This window comes from Primulina tabacum, chromosome 7 (genome assembly GCF_025594145.1).
Source record: "Primulina tabacum isolate GXHZ01 chromosome 7, ASM2559414v2, whole genome shotgun sequence".
In the NCBI taxonomy this organism is placed as follows: domain Eukaryota; kingdom Viridiplantae; phylum Streptophyta; class Magnoliopsida; order Lamiales; family Gesneriaceae; genus Primulina; species Primulina tabacum.
The window spans coordinates 37,365,076-37,385,328 of record NC_134556.1 but is presented as its reverse complement, the minus strand read 5'-3'; the positions used below and the strand labels follow the sequence as shown (position 1 = coordinate 37,385,328).

The 20,253-nt window shown below is 34.9% G+C and overlaps 3 protein-coding genes across 5 annotated transcripts; 2 read left to right on the top strand and 1 right to left on the bottom strand.

The window, feature by feature from the left end:
* Positions 1-971: 971 nt before the first annotated feature.
* Positions 972-10,373, top strand: LOC142551673 (putative transcription elongation factor SPT5 homolog 1). The gene is made up of 22 exons (XM_075661036.1): positions 972-1,381; positions 1,626-1,858; positions 1,968-2,114; positions 2,244-2,402; positions 2,515-2,598; positions 2,775-2,845; positions 2,932-3,289; positions 3,401-3,556; positions 3,634-3,731; positions 3,811-3,859; positions 3,933-4,085; positions 4,196-4,339; positions 4,428-4,521; positions 5,733-5,891; positions 5,972-6,020; positions 6,112-6,206; positions 6,302-6,380; positions 8,200-8,254; positions 8,335-8,449; positions 8,529-8,672; positions 8,802-8,902; positions 9,726-10,373. The coding sequence occupies exons 1-22, from the start codon at positions 1,072-1,074 to the stop codon at positions 9,969-9,971; spliced, it is 3,099 nt and encodes a 1,032-aa protein (XP_075517151.1). The 5' UTR covers positions 972-1,071; the 3' UTR covers positions 9,972-10,373.
* A 1,678-nt stretch (positions 10,374-12,051) lies between these two features.
* Positions 12,052-17,425, top strand: LOC142551670 (auxin efflux carrier component 6). 3 transcript variants are annotated; one of them, XM_075661032.1, is made up of 7 exons: positions 12,052-12,508; positions 13,413-13,930; positions 15,228-15,429; positions 16,126-16,211; positions 16,292-16,449; positions 16,532-16,608; positions 17,232-17,425. In XM_075661032.1, exons 1-7 carry the CDS (start codon positions 12,084-12,086, stop codon positions 17,236-17,238), a joined length of 1,473 nt encoding a protein of 490 aa, XP_075517147.1. In that variant the 5' UTR covers positions 12,052-12,083; the 3' UTR covers positions 17,239-17,425. The 3 variants fall into 3 exon arrangements, 2 of the variants coding, with proteins under 2 accessions (XP_075517147.1, XP_075517146.1); XM_075661031.1 differs by lacking the exon at positions 17,232-17,425 and adding an exon at positions 16,860-16,985; XR_012821605.1 differs by lacking the exon at positions 16,126-16,211 and having other exon boundaries at positions 17,232-17,289.
* Positions 17,207-20,000, bottom strand: LOC142551671 (serine carboxypeptidase-like 42). Its single transcript, XM_075661033.1, has 10 exons — positions 19,682-20,000; positions 19,332-19,439; positions 19,154-19,246; positions 18,928-19,020; positions 18,769-18,854; positions 18,412-18,690; positions 18,194-18,327; positions 17,898-17,990; positions 17,704-17,821; positions 17,207-17,412 (listed from the first exon to the last, which is right to left on the bottom strand). The coding sequence occupies exons 1-10, from the start codon at positions 19,932-19,934 to the stop codon at positions 17,245-17,247; spliced, it is 1,425 nt and encodes a 474-aa protein (XP_075517148.1). The 5' UTR covers positions 19,935-20,000; the 3' UTR covers positions 17,207-17,244.
* Between the last annotated feature and the right edge of the window lie 253 nt (positions 20,001-20,253).

Sequence of the window (20,253 nt, the reverse complement as noted above, 5' to 3'; positions counted from 1 at the left end):
AGCGAGTTTGTGTCTTCATCCAAACTTTCCCTCATGAGTAGCGGGATGATTATCATTTATGTATTAATGTGTGACATTTTTAATCTTGTATATTTAGATAAATCAATTATAATCCTGTAACTATATATTTTGATCAATTTAGTCATTATCAAAATAATTTATCTAAATATCTTATATCATTGTTAACATACACCTACTTGCAAAAATTTAACAATAATATTGGTTATTTAATTATAATATTTTGAGGAGAAATGACTAAAATTAATTAACATTGCATAATGACATGTCTATTTTTATTCAAAAAATCATACATGACAAAAAATCATAAAACATTACATAAATGACTAAAATTAATATTTTATTTTTTTCAAATATTTATTTAAAAACTATATATAATTTTTTGTTTTTGAACTTCTGCTTAAATTTTTATTCAAAGCTAAAAATTAATAAACTTTCAACATTTATTCGAATAGTTTTTTTTTTTATAAAAAAATTGATATATATTAAAGGTTCATTTATCATTTACCATTTAGGGGAAAAATAATCATCATCATTTCTAAACATAGTTTTGAAACTTTTGTCCCCTTTCAATTCTAGGAGTAGGTATCTTGAAAGACGGTCTTACGAATATTTATCTGTGAGATGAGTCAACTCTACTGATATTCACGATAAAAAATAATATTTTTTATGGATGACCCAAATAAGAGATCTGTCTCACAAAATATGACCAGTCACACAAGTTTTTGTCTTTTTTTTTTTAAATTAATGAAGTCATACAATTAAATCGATAAAATAACCACAACTGTACCCCCAATTTTTAATGAGAAATTCTAGTAAATTTGTTTTTGTTTTTTTTGTTTTCCTCATTTAAAAGGATATTAATATTAATTATAATCTTAACAGCAGAAATTATAATATAATTGAGACTGTAGTTCGATGGCCCAATCCGAATGAAGGCCCAACTACTTCTCTATTCCATCCCCTACTATTTGTCTTGTCTCTCACCCCCAATTAGGCTAGGGTGCAATCCGATCAAATTCATTCACTTCTTCACACACAAATTCAATTGAGATGCCTAGAAACGACTACGAAGACGAGCTGGAGGATGAGGAGGAATATGAAGATGGTGACGAGGAGTACGACGAAGCTGATGATTATGGTGGAGGCGGTGGGAAGGACAAAAGAAAAAGAAGCAGATCGGATTTTATAGATGATTACGCCGAAGAAGACGATGAGGAAGATGAAGATGACGACGAGGAGTATGGAGTTTCTGCGGGTAGTCGTGGAGGGAAGCGGCACAGGAAGGCGGCGTCGGGGTTCTTTGACGAGGAGGCTGCTGTGGACAGCGATGATGAAGAGGAGGAAGAGGAAGGCGAAGACGGTTAGGAATTTTTGTTTATATTTTTTCTGCTTCCGTTTTCCTGTATGCGTAATTCTTAATATTTGGAACTAAAATGGTAGACTCGTTATGCCTATGGTTTCGCCCATTTACATTGCACCTTTAATAACTTGTTGAATAGCTTAAATTTTTTGCGGTGAGTTTGACATTTTAGCGAGGAACATGTACTAATAGATTATCTTTTTGACTCGCTTTTGTATCATTATGTGCTGTTCTGATGATATAGACTTCATCGACACTGGAGCTGATATACCTGATGAAGATGAGAGGCGAAGTCATCGGCGTCCACTGCTTTCACGTGAGGATGAGCAAGTGGACGTCGAGGAAATGGAGAGAATAATTCAGGAGAGGTATGCTAAGAGCCTTAATGTGGAATATGTAGAGGAGGCATCGGATGTAGAACAGCAATCTATACTGCCTTCTGTTCGTGACCCGAAACTCTGGATGTTGAAATGTGCGGTATGATAATGGATGATTCATTTCAGTTCAAACAACTAAATGAGTAAGCTGGCTTTCTGTTTTTACCGGCAGTCAGTAATGTATTATGTATCATTTTTTTGCAACATAGATTGGTCGTGAAAGGGAGGTGGCGGTTTGCCTAATGCAGAAGTGCATTGACAAAGGGTCCGAATTGCAGATTAGATCTGCCATAGCCCTCGATCATCTAAAAAATTATATATACATCGAGGCAGACAAGGAAGCCCATGTGAGGGAGGTATGCAACTGCTTGTTGTTTTGGATGCATGTAATTTTGCACGATTTAAATTGTTGATTGACATGGTGGGGTATGATTATTTTCATCTGATTTTACTCATTTGAATTTCTCTATTTGATTATGCTATAGGCAGTTAAAGGGATGCGTAATATTTATCCTAGTAGAATAATGCTTGTCCCTATTAAAGAGATGACCGATGTGCTTTCTGTGGAGACTAAAGCAATTGATATCTCTAGAGATAAATGGGTTAGAATGAAAATAGGAAGTTACAAGGGTGATATCGCTAAGGTATGTTTATGCCGGACTTTTTTTTTTCTTTTTTCCTTTTTCCCCCTTTGTCAATCTTTTCATCGTGATTTTAGAATTTGATGTGAAACTTTTGTTTCTTTTTAATTGGAAGGTTGTTGATGTTGACAACGTCCGGCAAAGAGCAACTGTGAAATTAATTCCGAGGATTGACTTGCAAGCTCTGGCCAATAAAATCGTCTGTGTTCCCTCTTGTTTTTTCAAAATTTATTATAGATTGTTATTATTGAGCTCATCCTACATGTAATTGTTTTTATTTTTTCCACTGATATATCATTCACAAGAGTTACGTGCTGTTAACAAAACTGTTTTTATATGTAATCTGTGTAACGAGCCCTGTTGGCCTTTTTCTAGGAAGGGAGGGAAGTTCCAAAGAAGAAGGCCTTTACTCCACCTGCACGTTTTATGAATATTGATGAAGCTCGGTAATCTACTTTGTTCTAATTTTTTCCCAGTCAGTGGTTATATTTTCTTTTTGTAATATGAATTTTGAATTTTGGTTTCAATCCAGAGAACTGCATATACGTGTTGAGCGTAAGAGAGATCCTGCTACTGGAGACTATTATGAAAAAATTGAAGGAATGATGTTTAAAGATGGTTTCCTGTATAAGAATGTGTCATTAAAGTCGCTCAGCACTCTTAATGTGCAACCCACATTTGATGAGCTCGAGAAATTTAGACAGCCTAGTGAAACTGGGGATGGTGACGCATCCAGTTTGTCAATGCTTTTTGCCAATAGAAGAAAAGGTCATTTCATGAAAGGCGATAGAGTTATAATTGTCAAGGGGGATCTGAGAAACCTAAAAGGATGCGTGGAAAAAGTGGAAGAAGATACTGTTCATATTAAGCCTAGTGAAGAAGGCCTTAATGTGAGTAAAATTGATAGATTTGTACCCACCTTATATATCTCTAAATGTTATGTTTGGATGTGGATCCTGTATATTAAAGAAGCTTGTGCTTTTTTCCCTTTTCTTTTCCAGACAACTCTTGCTATCAGTGACAAAGAACTATGCAAGTATTTTGAACCTGGAAATCATGTGAAGGTTGTATCTGGTTCTACAGAAGGCGCGACTGGGATGGTTGTTTCTGTTGAAGGACATGTTGTGAATATAGTTTCAGATACGACCAAAGAACTTGTGAGTCAATCATCTTTAAATTTTTTTTTCTATTAAGTTGACACTGTTTTTTCAGCTATTGTATTATCTGACTTCAGCTCCGTGTGTTTGCGGATAATGTTGTGGAAAGCTCTGAAGTCACCTCTGGCATTACCAGGATTGGTAATTATGAGCTTCATGACCTTGTTCTGCTTGAGTAAGCTTTTTTCTTCTGTGCATATTTCATTTTGCTGGATTTTTCCTTTCGTGGTGTTAATAAAATTATGGCCATGCAGTGATAATAGTTTCGGCGTCGTCATACGTGTTGAGAGCGAGGCTTTTCAGGTAATCAGCTTTTATTATTAATCTGTAAAGATTATAAAAATGGTCATACTGAACCTGGTTTACAACTGGTCAGGTCCTTAAGGGTGTCCCAGAGAGGCCTGATGTTGCACTTGTGAGGTTAAGAGAGATTAAATACAAGATTGACAAGAAACTTTTTGCGAAAGATCGATACAAGAACACTTTGTCTGTGAAAGATGTTGTAAAAATTTTGGAGGGTCCATGCAGAGTATGTTGCTCAACTCATATTGTTTAGCTTTTGACGGTGGATTTAATTGTTTATTTGAACGTCATTCACCTGGTTTTTTTTCCAATGCCAATTAATTTTTCTTATACCAGGGGAAACAGGGTCCTGTTGAACATATATACAAAGGAATCCTGTTTGTTTATGATCGGCATCACCTGGAGCATGCTGGTTTTATTTGTGTTAAATCTGAATCTTGCATGATGGTTGGTGGATCACGGGCAAATGGAGATAGGAGTGTATGGATCTCAATCTGACCTCAAGTTCTTGTTTCGTTTGAGGTGTTTTCTTTGTGGTTATCTGCATTCTAAATTGCTCTTGGTGTAGGGTAATGCATTGACATCGAGATTTTCCCATCTCAGAACTCCACCTCGTGCTCCCCAATCTCCCATGAGAACACCTAGAGGTGGTCCTATGAATTGTAAGTGGTGTGGTCGAAGAACTTTTTTTTACCTATTCTATGTGATTCCCTATTTTAGACCAATTACTTTTCTACTGATATAGTTCTCACAGCTAACTTTTCAACTGCTGTTGACCTCTTTGGCTACATTTAGTTGGTTGATAGGATAATGAAGCGAGTATATACAGTTTTCATAAGTTAAGAAACGACGTGGGATTATTGTTAAATTGTTTGGTTGATCGGATGAATGAACAAATAATTTTATTTTTATGGGATTGTACAGTTTTACCCTTGTTAGCTTATTTTCTATTTTTATTATTCTTTCTAATCAAAATTTGTTTTGATTTTTCTGCATCGGACTCTTCTTCAATATTGAAAACTAGGGTTTCATTAGTTAAGTCCCAAAGCAGCTTTCTTTGTTTAAATTGTTGGTTTGATGAACATCAACACAATGTTGAGTTTTTCAAGCAATTTTTGCAACCAAGATTTGCAAACCCGCTGCTCAGTTCTGGTAGCTGCCACCCAACCATCGTACTTTCGGCACTTTTCAGGCAGGCTCCATGAAGCGATGTTTCACTCAAAAGTAGAGAAATATATGTTAGTAATTTTGAGAATGTCATGGGATTTATCTTTTTTTTTTATCTCCATTAAATAAGCATCACTTATATAATCACTAACGATAGAAATGCCAATGGAGGTTCCCTGATGGGCAATGTCTTGCAGACGAGTCGTGCGGCAGAGTTGTTGATGGATTTTAGAGTAAGAGGGGAGAGGAAATTGAAGATACATAATGGGGACAAGAGGGCTTTTTAGGTCTTTAACTGTGAATTTACAGGGGATGACAAGTCAACTCACCATGTCAGATTGTCAGTAGGTTCGATGTCACAATGAAACAATACTTTGAACTGGCCCTATTGATATGGAGCAGGCCGAATTGTGCTAACCAAACGTAGGGAGTGCCTATGCCACCACATTTGGATTGGTTAATTATCAAAACATGTGGGCTTCACCCCGATCTAATTGTGGAAAAAGTTGGGGAAGTAAAGCTCCAGGAGCAGCCAGACAGCCACTCTCCCCCAAACATAGGTGGATGGGGTGGGATTACTATGCGATTGACCTCTTGTCCTACTTACGAAAAATAAGCTTCGGGTTTTTGTTTATTTAGTTGGGTGAGGGTATTGCGATCATCTTTTAAATTATGTGTTTCATTTTCAATAATTTGAATTATACAGTTGGAGGACGCCATGGAGGTGGAAGGGGTCATGATTCCTTGGCAGGAGCTGTAATTAAAATTCGTTTGGGCCATTATAAGGGATGCAAAGGTCGTGTCGTAGAAGTTAAAGGTTCCATGGTTCGGGTTGAATTAGAATCACAAATGAAGGTTGTCACAGGCAAGTTACCCATTATCTGGAAGAATATTTCTGTAAATCTGATTATGTTTGATTATTACTGATATCAAATTCTTATGCAGTTGATCGAAGTTATATTTCTGACAACGTGAATGTTTCAACACCTTATAGGTCTGATTTACTTGCATTATGATTATTTCTATTGTTGGTAATGTTGTTGATCTTCATTATTGTTGTCATTTCTTCTGTTGTCATTTAGCAGGGAAACATCTAGATATGGAATGGGTAGTGAAACCCCAATGCATCCTTCTCGAACTCCACTTCATCCTTATATGACTCCAATGAGAGATTCTGGAGGTAAAATTTGCTGTTTTGTTTATCTCAGGACTCTTATTATTTTGGTGTATGGAAGAGATTACCTGATACCTTTTGGTCTTTTTAATTTAATGCAGCAACTCCCATCCATGACGGTATGAGGACACCTATGCGTGACAGAGCATGGAATCCTTATACACCTATGAGTCCACCAAGGTATGTATCTGATTCAAGATCCAATTATATGTGTATAATTAGCACTGTACTTGGAATTTTCTGCGAGTTTATTGTTTCACTTAACATACAATAGAAATGTCTGGCCATAGATTTGTTTTTTCTTAAAGAAAATATGTTCTGAATCGATCGAATAAGGCAACTCCTACGATTGTGTTGTGGTCTACGTCCGAATCTGATTGTTGAAGGATATCATTTATGTGCTACGATGCTTGGATTGGTCCTATTTTAAATTGAAATCAACATGCGCGCTCCTTCTGAATTCATGACATTTAGGGGTGTGCATTCGTCGCAGAGATTTGCTGACTTTTTTTAAATAACAGACTTTTGTGGAGTTGATAGATTAACTGATTTTTTTAAATAACATATTTTGTAGGGTTATAGATTTCTACCGACTTTTGCATCTCACAGATTTCTAAAAATTTTCATTTAATCTTGTAGCTTTATTTTGCATGATTTTTAATGATATTTGTTAACTTTTTCATAGAACCTTATGGATTTGGTAATTTATAATCTTGATATTTTTTTAATTTTTTTGTATTAACGGTTGGTCGTGAAAAAATTTTATTTATTTAAAATATTTTTATCTCTCAATATCAATATTTTTTAATTTATTGATTTAATTTACAAAAGACAATAAATAAGTAGGTACTAAATTTATTACAATTAAACTTCAATTATTCAAGTCAATTCAACATGTTTATGTAATTAATTAATATTTTTAAAATACTTAACAATATTTTTCAATATTAATAAATAAACAAAGTTAAAATAATTCATTTATTTTAAATAATGTTTTGTATAAAAAATATATCAATTTTGTTTTTGACAATATGTTTTAACAAAAAAAATAAACAAGACAATTATTTGTAGCTGAAAATAAATAATAAGTGTGTTAAAATAATTGCAATTAGTGTAATTTTATATAATTTTAATATATTTAATTTTTATAGTTATTCTTATATATATGTGTTGATAAACTTTAAACTATTTATAAATCACACGTATATCTATATGTGTGTGTGTATATATATTCATTCAAGTATTATAGCTTTTTTTTATTCACCATCATTTGCAAGAATTTTTACTTATAATCAAAATTAAGATATAGATTATAAAATAACTGAACATCAAATATTTATATGATAATTAATAAAAATTTAAATTTTACTTATTAAAAATATTATTTTTTTTCAATTTATAGCCCAACAAAAAATTATAAATTTTTTTGTTTTGCATCGCAATAAACTTTTATCATATTTTTTAATAAATATAGTTTTAATTTTTACGAGATTTTTTGACTGAAACTCAAAAAAAAAAATGAAAGTTTAATGTTTGTGTTGATATTATTTTTAATAGAAATGAAAATGAGTATTTGAGCTTAGGATATTTTCCAATTAAATGTACATCTAACTCTTTAGGTTGAATCAAAGACATTATTTGATATTTTATTGTTGTGACTTACGTTTTAATTCTTGTACTTAATAAAATATCATGAGGTCGTTATTGACATATCGATTATCTATGGAGTTTTGTAGAGTTTTTAAAAGTCAAGTTTGATTACCACAATACCTTTTCAAAATCTACAAAAAATTTCATGGATTATTAGGAAACTTTTATAGATTATATAAAAATATAGATTGAATACTTTTAGATTTATAAACTCCATAAAAGTCATTAAAAGTCTGGAACCAATGCACTCTCCCCGGTCATTGCTCCAATGCCTTGCACCTCTCAATGGTAATTAGAAGCTTTGATGCTATTGATGTGAAGTTCATAGAATTTTAATGACAAAATTTAGGGACAACTGGGAAGATGGAAATCCTGGATCTTGGGGAACTAGTCCACAATATCAGGTAACTTTCTCAAGTTATAATTATTACTTCGAAATAGTTTCATTGTGTTATATGGTATCAATGAACTTGTTATTATTCAGCCGGGTAGTCCTCCATCACGAGCTTATGAAGCTCCAACACCTGGATCAGGGTGGACGAATCAAAGTGGCAGTTATAATGATGCTGGCACTCCTAGGGAGAACAGTTCTGCCTACGGTATCTCAAATTCTTTTACATTCCTTTGGGTTTTACATGCGTCAGATTTTAATTACGAAAAAATGCACGAATTTTTCAGCAAATGCTCCAAGTCCATACTTGCCGTCTACCCCTGGTGGACAGCCACCGATGACACCGAGTTCGGCATATTTACCAGGTACACCGGGTGGACAACCAATGACACCTGGCAGTGGTTGCTTGGATATGATGTCGCCAGTAGTAGGTTTGTCTCCCCATCTTATTAGATCATCTACACACATCCATATGGTATTCCTTATCAGAACTCTGTTTAAGATTCTCTACTAGTTCGTTATGACATGATGTTTTATTTTGCAATATTTTCTTGTTGCAGGTGCTGACAATGAAGGTCCTTGGTTCTTGCCAGATATTCTGGTCAACATCCGCAGACCTGGTGATGATGCTGTCGTGGGAGTTATAAGAGATGTACTTCCGGTATATTTCTTTCGATCTTTGTAGTTTCTTCTCTCTACATGTTCATGACTGACAATCTACATTGGTAATTGTTGGTTCGAGAAAAGAAATCTAAGGTACATGAGAATGGCGATTTTGTTATTATCCAAAGTAGCCATTGGCTGTTTCTGCAGCATGGGCTAACTGGGTGTGAGCATGAGGCCCTGACCACTTATATACCCAAAAATACTTACTACCCACCAACTGCCCGAAAATACTTATTACCTACCAATTTTAAGTAGGCTACCTGGACTAACTTTTCATTAATAATGTATTTTTCAGGCCATTCTGTTACTTGCTGACAAGTCGCTTCCTTAAATGATCAAATATCATGTCATGTGTAATTGATCGAAACGGGTTAGATGATGAATTGGATGTGACGATCTTATTATATTCCCCCAAGATCTGTGTGATAGAACCTGTTACTTGACTTACTTGAACGATGGTTTGCGCTTAGATTTTGAAACCACTAATACTGTCTCTATTTCGTTCAAGATTTGTCTTTTGTCCAAAACATTGTAGATGTTAGCAGATTATTCTGTATCGGCTTCCATATTATTTGGTCTGGGTATGCCCACTGTATTTATATAGATTTTGATTGAGTAAATATATTTTATTGACTTGACCAAAAAAAAATCAAGTCAGGTATCAAGTAGTACCATTTTTTAAATCACATCAGCGTGTGGTACTTGCTAGAACATATACATGTATATATATATCTTTTATATGAAGGGTATGTTAATTGATATCTTTCAAGAACGGAAACTGAATCCATTTTGTCATTGTCCATCTTATTGTCTTTCAGGATGGCTCATGTAGAGTGGCTCTCGGATCAAAAAGCAATGGGGAATCTATCAATGCTTTTCCTAACGAAATAGAGATTGTGGCACCAAGGAAGGCTGAGAAGATAAGGATCATGGGTGGTGCACATCGTGGAGCCACTGGGAAGCTCATTGGTATTGATGGCACGGATGGAATCGTAAAAATTGACGACACGCTTGATGTCAAAATTCTAGATATGGCCATTTTGGCAAAGCTTGTTCAGACGTGACAGTAAGTATAATAATCTCGAAGCATGAATTTGGGCAGTAACACTGTTATTTTCACAGTTACTATCCGATTGTCGAAGCTATTGTGAAGAGCATTGGATTGGAATGTTTAAAGCAACCAAGAGAAATGCCTTTATGTAAGATGACTTGGCCAGGTTTCAGTGATTATTTTTCTTTTACTTGGTACACTATGTCGTAGGGAATGTAGCTGAACAAGAATAACCAGTTAAGCTTGCAGCAGTTCGGATTGGTATTCAATAGGATGTCCCTTATACTTCATTTGTATTTATTTGATAATTCATACGTTTGTAGCATTAATTTTGGTGTTTTGCGTCCTTCTCCTGTAACACAAACCCCAATCCTTTGTGCACTTATCAAATCAAATCATTTCATTTCATTACATTCTCGTTTTATTAATTTTCTGGTGGTTATACTTTATAGTTTTGTGTATTTTACACGTGACACCCTAAACGTTTGATGGCATTTACAGTCTTGCTTTTCAGTATCTATAAAGTTGGCCTGTGACAATTTCACAAGCCAACAACAAAAAAGGTAGCTCGCTCATTTTTTGCATTTTTTTTCTCTGTGTGATCTGCCAAATGGTCATTGGAAGAGTTTCTCAAAAATTGGTTCGATCTGGTTTTGGTTCAATGTTATTTTTAATCCTCCACAAATCCAATCCTTGTATCAAAACCTAACATTAATTAGGTGTTTTAAGTGAAGAAATGCAAGTAGGAAGACAAAAAGCGCAGGAGAATGGGACAAAACAGAAAAGTGATGGGCCGGCGCATGCGTGGAGGTGGGCCCATTGCACGCCTACATTGATTGTCCTTACACTTTCATATTGTCTCTTTACCATGTATGGACATTTCTTGCCCCTTATTTCCCAACACTCGACCTAATTCATGCATCTCCACAATTTTTACCATTTTCTTATAAAAAAACTATCCTTTCCTGAAAGTTATTTCCATTGGGTTAATGAGATTTTTGCATTTACGGCCCTTAATATTTATGTATTTGACTTTTAGTTCTCGTATTAAGTACAAAAGTGGTAAATATAAGAGAGGTAAATGTTACACACTAAATACAGAAGAAGTGAATGCAAAAAACCCATCATGGTTCCAAATCTATGAATATTTTCTTTCAAATTGTATTTTCAATTACCATTTCCATGTTTTTTTCTACTGGTAGATATGTCTTTCGTTTCAGTACATGCATATGCGAGACGAGTTTGTGCGAATCAATTGATCTAGAGCGACCCCAGCTGGTCGGCCCCCATACATGATAAGAGGCGGAGAAATGGACTTTTCCAACACATGTGCACGAGCAAATTAAGGCGTTACACCAATGTGTCACGTACACTTTTGCTCTATTATTTATATATGTGTAAGCACATTGCCCATTTGTTATACAATTCTCGTGAAACAGAACACTGTGCTTCATAGAGACACTGACCCAACAACGAAATTTTCCATCATAATTTTTAATCTTTCAATGGATTGCAATTATTCACTTTTTAAACCACTACTTACCAATTAATTACTAGTATTAAAAATGATACCACTAAGCAACGGACAACATAACCAGCAAAACTAATTTTCAATCATCCGAAAAAAGAGTAGTTCTCTTGTGAGACAGTCTCACGAATCTTTATCTGTAAGATGGGTCAACCCTACCGATATTCACAATAAAAAGTAATACTCTAAGCATAAAAAGAAATATTTTTCATGGATGACCAAAATAAGAGATCTGTATCACAAAATACGATCCGTGAGACCATCTCACACAAGTTTTTGCCCCGAAAAAAACACTTCTGCCCTTCATTTACCAGTGTACGAAGTTGTTAAGGCTAAAATCATAGGTATCTCACAAACCTTATTTTATCCACCTATATACTTTTTTGGGAGAAATAATCCAATTTATTTATTTAATTATTAAAAAAACATCATATTGGAAAAGGGTTCCAAATACTCCCAAATTCACAATTTTACTCTTCCGTCACCACACAACTTTCTATATAAGAAGCCTAAGAACACACACACATTCACTACACAAACAAATATATATATATATATATATATATATATATATATATATATATATATATATGTAAAATGATTAGAACAGATGATTTCTACAAGGTGATGTGTGCCATGGTGCCTCTCTACTTCGCAATGCTTGTGGCCTACATATCAGTAAAATTTTGCAACATATTCTCACCGGAGCAATGCTCCGGCATCAACCGATTCGTAGCGATTTTCGCGGTTCCTGTTCTATCGTTTCATTTCATATCACAGAACAACCCTTATGAAATGGACACCAAGTTCATATTGGCGGACACCATTTCTAAGTTTTCTGTGCTTGTTTTGCTGTCAGTTTGGTGCATTTTTAGAGGGAAACTGGAGTGGCTGATTACTATTTTCTCGGTTTCAACTTTGCCAAATACATTGGTTATGGGGATACCTTTGCTTAGAGCCATGTACGGGGAGTTCACACAGAGCATCATGGTTCAACTGGTTGTGCTTCAATGTCTTATTTGGTACGTATATTGTTATAAGTGTCGATTTATATTTTCATATATTTTGTTCTTGGAATTGCATGACTCAAGATTTATGAGATATATATTCTTTATTTTGTTTTTTGCGATTTTGATTTTCCGTATTGGTAAAATTTCAGTTTAAATCCACTATTTTTTTATTTGTTTGTAATTTTAGTATTTTTTATGTGATGCTAGTGTGACATTAATGTAATGCTGAATTGTTCAACACTCTTGATGAAGTATTATCTGAATAAAAAATAAACCTTAGTCTTGATAAAATCCATGAATTTATATATATTGAAAATTTGAAATGTGTGTTTGTGTCTTCAAGATATCTATACTATATTATCAAGTGTGAGGACATGATAATAAATACCTAGAGAAGACACCATCTTTTTCTTCCAATTTTACCCTTATATGATACTAATATTACACTTTTGTTTTTTGTTTTTTTTTTTTCAATTTCAACACACAATCTTTCAATTTTACTCTTATATAATACTAATATTACAATTTTGTTTTTTGTTTTTTTTTCAATTTCAACGCACCTTTTTATTTTTTTTTTTATTTCAACAATTCAAATATCAATTTAGTCCCTCCATAATTTATCAAATTTCACTTTAGTTAATCGATAATAATAAAAAAGATCAGTGTGCAGAGTAACTAGTATAAACAAAGAGCCAATTCCCATTTGTTTGGAAGCATTTGCGCAACCCCAGAAAGGTAGAAAGTGAATTTAAATATTATGCAAAAAGTTTAATTGCGGAAATTAAATGCATTTCACTTTTAAATTTAAGTTTGGATTGTTTCTTAAAACCTGAAACTAAATCAATTTGGGTATCTTAATTAATGACATATTTTAATTTCTTCCCAATGTTTGCAAATTAAAAAATGAAATTTGCAGGTACACACTACTACTCTTCCTCTTTGAGTACCGAGCCGCAATTATACTAATACAAACCCAGTACCCCGGCGGAATCGCCGCCGCCGTAACCAAATTCGACGTCGACAATGACGTGATCTCCCTCGACGGCCGGAACCCACTCCTCACCGACTCCGAGATCGACGACACCGGACGCATTATCCGTGTCCGCATCCGACGGTCCACATCCTCCGCACCACCATCATCCTCCATGGGGGCTACCCCACGTGCCTCCAATCTCTCCAACGCCGAGATATTCTCCATCAACACACCCCACGAGTTCGGTCTCGGGTTCCGACCCTTCAGCCCGAGGGTCTCGGGTTACGCTTCTTCTGATGCATATTCCCTCCATCCCACCCCCAGAGCCTCGAGCTTCAACGAAATGGATTCCACCGCCACGAGCCCCGCATCGGGGAAGGTTTCCCGGCAGCCATCACCGGTGGTGAAAATCCTGTTGGAGTCACCATCAGAGGGGTCCAGAGGTGATGTTAACATCGGAGGTACGTCTGAATGTTTATGTAAATTATTGCGCCTGTCAGTGTATATTTCTTGCAAGATTCCGTTTGGATTTAGCGATAGCTTGAATTGGATTCTGTTTTTACCGAAATTTACGAAAAAGAATCGGGAAACATAGGCGTGAGACAATGCATGCAGATGCATGGCAGGCTTCTGTAGGGTCTTGATATCATAAATTCCAATCACATATTCAAAAAAAAAAAAAAAAAAAAATCCAGTCAACATGACCTAATTTTTTTTTTATATATAATTACGCATCTATAATTTAGATTATAAGATGAGAAAGTAAGTTATTTTAGCACAAAAATGCGAAAACCGCAAAAAAATTCAACTTTATGAGGTCGAACTTAACAAAAAAACAGTATAATATGAAAAAGCGAAAATCACAACGACATATGCTAATTTGATATGTGTTGAGTCTCCTTAAGTGTATAAAGACTAATATAGGAAGGGAATAAGGAAGATTAGTAATTATTACTTAATTAAGGGACATATTTTTTAAAAAAACAATTATTTTAGAAATGAATAATAACTATGCTTTTCGAATTTTGTAGCAATCATTGATCTTTTCTCATCTTTCAACATCCAACTTTTGCGACTCACTTTCACTTGGGTCTTTTCTCATAATAACTATGCATTTTCAACGCTTTAACCCGCACAATCCAATTTAAAGTTAAAACTCCAACACTTTTTCTTTCCCCCTTTTTCTTTTATACCATTAATTTTTGTGTTACCTTTTCACTTATATCTGGAAAATAATAAACCCATAAATTCATTAAAAAAATGGAATAGTCCGTCTGATTAAAACCGATCCAAAGTTGGCATTTTCTCGCTTTTAGACAAAAAAAGAAGTATAAATAAACTTCGAAAATACCGTTAATAAAAATTCGTGGGGATGTCTATATATATTTTATCGCCTTTCCTAGTGTTTTATGTTGTTGTTGGGGATGAGCATTGTAGTTTTGGTAATGGATGACATTATTATGTTGTTGTTGGGGATGAGCATTGTAGTTTTGGTAATGGATGACATTATTATTACAAGGAAGCACGTGAGTTCGAATTAGGATTTGATACTTTATATGTTTTATCATTAATCATTTGAATTTAAGTTGTAATGGTCGTAATAGTAATAATATTCCCACTCCATCTTTATGGTTTGGCCCACACAATATGATTATTTACAAAATTTTAATTATATCAAAATAAAAAAGTTGGAATAATAATTATATTATTATTATTATTATTATTATTATTATTATTATTATTATTGTTTATTTTCAGATAAAGATCTTAGCTTTAGAGACTGCATAAAGATTCCAGTGGAAGAGGGATCTGATATGAAAGGTGAGACGGCCAATCAGGAGCTGCCACGTGCTGTGGTTATGCTAAGACATATATTGATCGTGGTGGGAAGGAAGCTTTCGCGTAACCCAAATACCTATTCCAGTGTTTTAGGCCTTCTGTGGTCTCTCATCTCATTTAAGTAAGTCTATTTAATTTCTACTTTTCTTGTATGAAAATTCAAGTTTGGTTGTCCCTCTATATTCCGAGATCTTGATACGGTGAGCATCTATCATGAACATCTATGTGAACATCGATGTTTAAGAGTGGGCAATCGAATTGGGTTACCAGACCGGGTGCATTATTTTGGGTAAATCGAGTTATTCGTCGGGTTCGGATAGAACGACCCTATCGGGTATCCGAGAACCCGAATAAATTTTTTCCAAAAAAAAAAAATCTATAAACTTGTTCTTGGATGACGTAGAAAGATAGTTTGTTTATATTTTTTTAAATCATAAGTGATTTTAGCCACAAAATGAGAAAATCTAAGTTTTTTTTTTTAAAGGTGAGTACCTGAAAAATCTGAACCATGCATACACCTAGTGGTGTTTTGTAAATCAAATAAATGTACGTCACCTCACTCACATAAGTGTTCATGACGAATGCTCACCATATCAAAACTCTTCTTATTTAATATCATGAAATCAAATATACACATAGCATCATTGATTAGCTGTACTGTATGATAATTTTCTTACACAAAAAATTATCACATTTGACTCGGAATTTTATGTCTTTTTTTCACCAAATTTTTTAGGTTACTTATTTTGCGAATCAAAAAAGAAATTGGGGAAGTTTTGAATGAAATGACTAATCTTGTTGGAGTTGACATAAACAGATGGAATGTGGGAATGCCGAGTGTGGTGAAATACTCGATCAAAATCATATCGGATGCAGGGCTTGGGATGGCCATGTTTAGTTTGGGTATGTTGTCTATCCATATATTTTATAATAATTTTTTTTAAAAAAAAAAACAGATAAAAATTTAAATTTTACTATATTAGGGTTGTTCATGGCACTCCGACCTCGAATAATCGCTTGTGGCTTAAAGATGGGAGCTATATCCATGGTGGTCCGATTTATCGGCGGCCCAGTCCTTATGTCCGCCGCCTCTCTAGCCGTCGGGCTTAAAGGAATACACCTTCATGCCGCCATAGTTCAGGTATCAAAATTTTTTTTATAATTTTTTGATATATATATATATATGTATATATGCAATATTTTTGGGTATTTGTGTACTGTAGGCAGCTCTTCCCCAAGGGATTGTACCATTTGTGTTTGCTAGAGAATATGGGTTGCATCCAGACCTGTTAAGCACCGGGTAAGCCGCCTAAACTTCGAAGAGTAAAATTGTTCTTTGTTTTAGAGTACGTCTCTTGTGAAGCGATCTTGTGGGACGGTTCAACCCTACCGATATTCACAATAAAAAGTAAAACTCTTAGCATAAAAAATAATATTTTTTCATGGATGACTCAAATAAGAAATCTATCTCACAATCGTGAGACCATTTCACATAAGTTTTTGCCCTGGTTTTATATATTTTTTAAACTTTTGTTCGACTGATTTTTGCAGGGTTATATTCGGCATGTTGATTTCTTTGCCAATTACCCTACTATATTACATATTATTGGGCCTATGAAACTCCCACTTATCGGGCCCAATTAAACAGCACTTGATATGAAAAGCGTGTGAACTCTTAAACGCGCTTCTTTTTTTGTTATTATAAATTTTTATATATTCAAAAATTTGAAATTATATCTCAAGTCAATATTTGGCACATACGAATCAAATATTATATTAGCTAATTAATGATGTACTTGCGTTACTAATATAAAAAAAAGTGCATGGCAAATCTAGTTGAGATTTTCAAATTTCACGGCTAGTTTTCTACTTGAATCAAAACTACAAGAAAAAATTTAACATGAAAGAAGATAATGAATCCAGTACGTGAGATCATTCAATCGTCAATGGAAGGACGTGTGTTGTTAGGCAATCTCCGGCCATGCACGAACGAACTGAAGAGATGCAGAGCCCTTGAAGGCTGCGTGTAGGGTACCATATGTGCTGCTCCTCTTACAGTAGCAAATGTTAACAAATTTCCATACTCAGTTGCCCAACCTCCCACCTGTGAACAGAATAGGACTTTTTCGAGATCAAAAGGTTGGAAACGACTCGTTCGTCGGAATCTTTTTAAGATCGATTGAGAAAGAGAGTGATATGTGGTAATTTTGTTGACATTGTGATTTTTAAGTAGGTAGTCATTCAAGAATGGCTACTGTGCACAATCCCGAGCTTCGTTCATATATATGTTTCGCAAGTTGCACGATAAATTATGTTTTGATCGAGCTGTTCAGCTCTCCTTACATCCCTTTTTATCCTTTAGCACTAAACATATGAGAAGGTATGAGATGTTTACCTGTTTTTTATGGAACCAAGCGCCGTATGGGACTGTAATGTTGAACTGCAGATCGTCGGCGAGTTCACGTACAAGTGTCCGGGAGCCAATTAAAGAAATAACCGAATCTTGATCTCCACTGAAAATTTTGAAAGTTATGACAAAGTTATGGAAAATAATGTCATAACGGTTTCACGCGAATGAATGCTTTTTACCTGTAAACCCAAACTGGAATCTGATTCTGAATGATCCTCTTGAGCAAAGGTAGCATGTTGATGTTTCCATCTTCGTAATTGTAGTTCAGAATCCTTTCCAGGGAAAATAATGATTAAGTTCATACATAGTTTCTGTTTTGAGTAAAGTTTTCAGTAGTCCTGTTAATTGTTCTAGCTTTAAGTCTATGTAATGCTAAAACAGTATCGAAAAACTGCAGCGGCGAAGAAAAAGCTTGAACTGTGCATATAGATTCCTCCATAATTTAATACTGATCATTGAGGTTTTGTGAACTTACTCACTGCACATAGACCATCCATATGGTAAATTGGTTCGATTTGCATGTAGAGCCTTCTGAACTTCAGGAAGGTTAAAGTAGAAAAACCTTTCATAACTCATGCACACATCTACTCCAACACTAATCTTTGTAGCCTACAAATGGCACAAACAATTATTCGTCCATGTATTTGTCAACCCCTAAAATAAAATTTTAACCAAAATATAAGATTAAGTTACCATTTTTCGTAGCCGTAGTTCTTGCTCTACAATAGATGGATAGCACACATCAAGAATGACATCGTAGTTGTCTGTGTATTCACTAACAGACTCGAAGGCTTTAGATATGGCAATGTTGCAGGATTTGGATACATTGTGCGGATCATCGAGTGTGTAGTCTTCAAAATCACAGGCATTTGTGATGGTAAGACTGGTTTCATCTGAGATCAATCCGTGTGACCAGAGGAATTCGTATGTTGATGATATATCACGATCAATTTTAAGAAGTGGATTGCCAATCTGGAAAAAGTTCAATAATTCTCAAGCTAAAAACAATTTGTACTAAAATGGCATTCAGATCGAGATATGATTTCTTACTGCAACCCCTTTAATGGGGAACTTGTACTCGGTAGAATGCTCGTTGTAGTCGAGAAGGGCGACTGCTAATTGAGGAATGTAATGCCCTATGCAGAAAAAACAGATACCTGTATTCATTCTCAAAATATGCCTTTAATATACAGACTGTAATTTTTGTACCAGCATAACTTTCTCCGGTGAGGAACAAATCTCGGGTTTTAAACGTCGGAAACTTCTTGTACCATCCCAGCATGAAAGTACGCATATCCGAAGCTGTCATAAATCAAGAAAATGGGATTTTCATTCACCCAAATTAACAAACAAACTCATCAATAGTAAACACGAAATTCTACAACGTTCAGGCATGTATCGTGTTTGTATGCTCTCTTTTGTAGCAGAAATTTACCTGTGGATGCATCTCCACAGGTGTAGTCCGAGCTTGTATTTGAATATGACCATCCCACGCCGGCTGGAGACTCCACGAACAGAAGATTTGATGCTACATAGGAAGGAAGAAAACTTGTAAGAAAATGAGACTTGCCTGATTTCCACATGTTTGGATGAGAAAAAAGGGTGGTATTAACCTTTATTCCAAGATTTTGAATTTATTCGAAGGCCTCGGCCATCTCCTGTAGGAAAGAAGGGGCCTAATTCTGTGAAGGCACCTCCTCCGATGGATGAACAACCAGGGCCTGAAAACACGAGCAGAACACAGATGCCTTTCAAAGATTAAGATGAAACTAAAAAACAAGAGCTATTATTTAAACAAGGGACAAGCGAAAATGTTGCAATATGAGCAAATCACTCCATTCAAGCAACACAAAAAAAAAACCTTCTTCTTTTCTAACTTACGCAGTTAATTATCAAATATAAATATATATATGGACCGAAAGAAAACATTAAGTATTCACCAAGAAAATGTTATAAATATCACCTCCATTGAGCCAAAGAGTGAGAGGCTTGTGATCAGGATCATCCTGAGCTTCCACAAAGTAGTAAAACAAACTTCTCCCTTTCTTCAAATCCAAATCCACATACCCTGCATATTGCCTGAACTTTACCACTGGCTGACCAGGCAATATCACCACCAGATCCTCCGGCGGAAAGGCGAAACAGCCATGAAATAGAAATCCCATCACCACAATCCCCATTGCCACCATTGTGGTGCAATTCCATGACCATCCCATCTCAGAAAAGCAAGTGAAGATTAAAGTTTTGAGGAATTCCCTTGACTAATATACATACATGAGAATATCCAAGCAAAAGAAAAGAAGTCTTTGCGTCGCTATAAATCTTGATTTCTGTTGAGAAAATAGTACGTGATTTTTGGGATTACTTTGGACGTGTGAATCTTCTATATTTGGTATAGACACTCCGAATATTTGACTGAAATATGAAAAATGTGAGTGAGCCAATAGTGCTTCAACTTCTAGTTGTGTTTAAAACAAACTGATCATATTACAGCTTGATTAATATTTCACAGTGAATCTTTATAAAGGATGAGTT

What these genes read in the sequence shown, in the direction of transcription:
- LOC142551673 (XM_075661036.1), top strand. Translation starts at nt 1,072, where the DNA reads ATGCCTAGAAACGACTACGAAGACGAGCTGGAGGATGAGGAGGAATAT. An exon ending in AATGTTTCAACACCTTATAG is followed by an intron (nt 6,021 to 6,111) that starts GTCTGATTTACT and finishes GTCATTTAGCAG; the next exon opens with GGAAACATCTAGATATGGAA. An exon ending in GGAGAACAGTTCTGCCTACG is followed by an intron (nt 8,450 to 8,528) that starts GTATCTCAAATT and finishes CGAATTTTTCAG; the next exon opens with CAAATGCTCCAAGTCCATAC.
- LOC142551670 (XM_075661031.1), top strand. Translation starts at nt 12,084, where the DNA reads ATGATTAGAACAGATGATTTCTACAAGGTGATGTGTGCCATGGTGCCT. An exon ending in GTGCTTCAATGTCTTATTTG is followed by an intron (nt 12,509 to 13,412) that starts GTACGTATATTG and finishes TGAAATTTGCAG; the next exon opens with GTACACACTACTACTCTTCC. An exon ending in GATGGCCATGTTTAGTTTGG is followed by an intron (nt 16,212 to 16,291) that starts GTATGTTGTCTA and finishes TTACTATATTAG; the next exon opens with GGTTGTTCATGGCACTCCGA.
- LOC142551671 (XM_075661033.1), bottom strand. Translation starts at nt 19,934, where the DNA reads ATGGGATGGTCATGGAATTGCACCACAATGGTGGCAATGGGGATTGTG. An exon ending in CTGTGGAGATGCATCCACAG is followed by an intron (nt 19,021 to 19,153) that starts GTAAATTTCTGC and finishes GATTTATGACAG; the next exon opens with CTTCGGATATGCGTACTTTC. An exon ending in GGATGGTCTATGTGCAGTGA is followed by an intron (nt 17,991 to 18,193) that starts GTAAGTTCACAA and finishes TTCCCTGGAAAG; the next exon opens with GATTCTGAACTACAATTACG.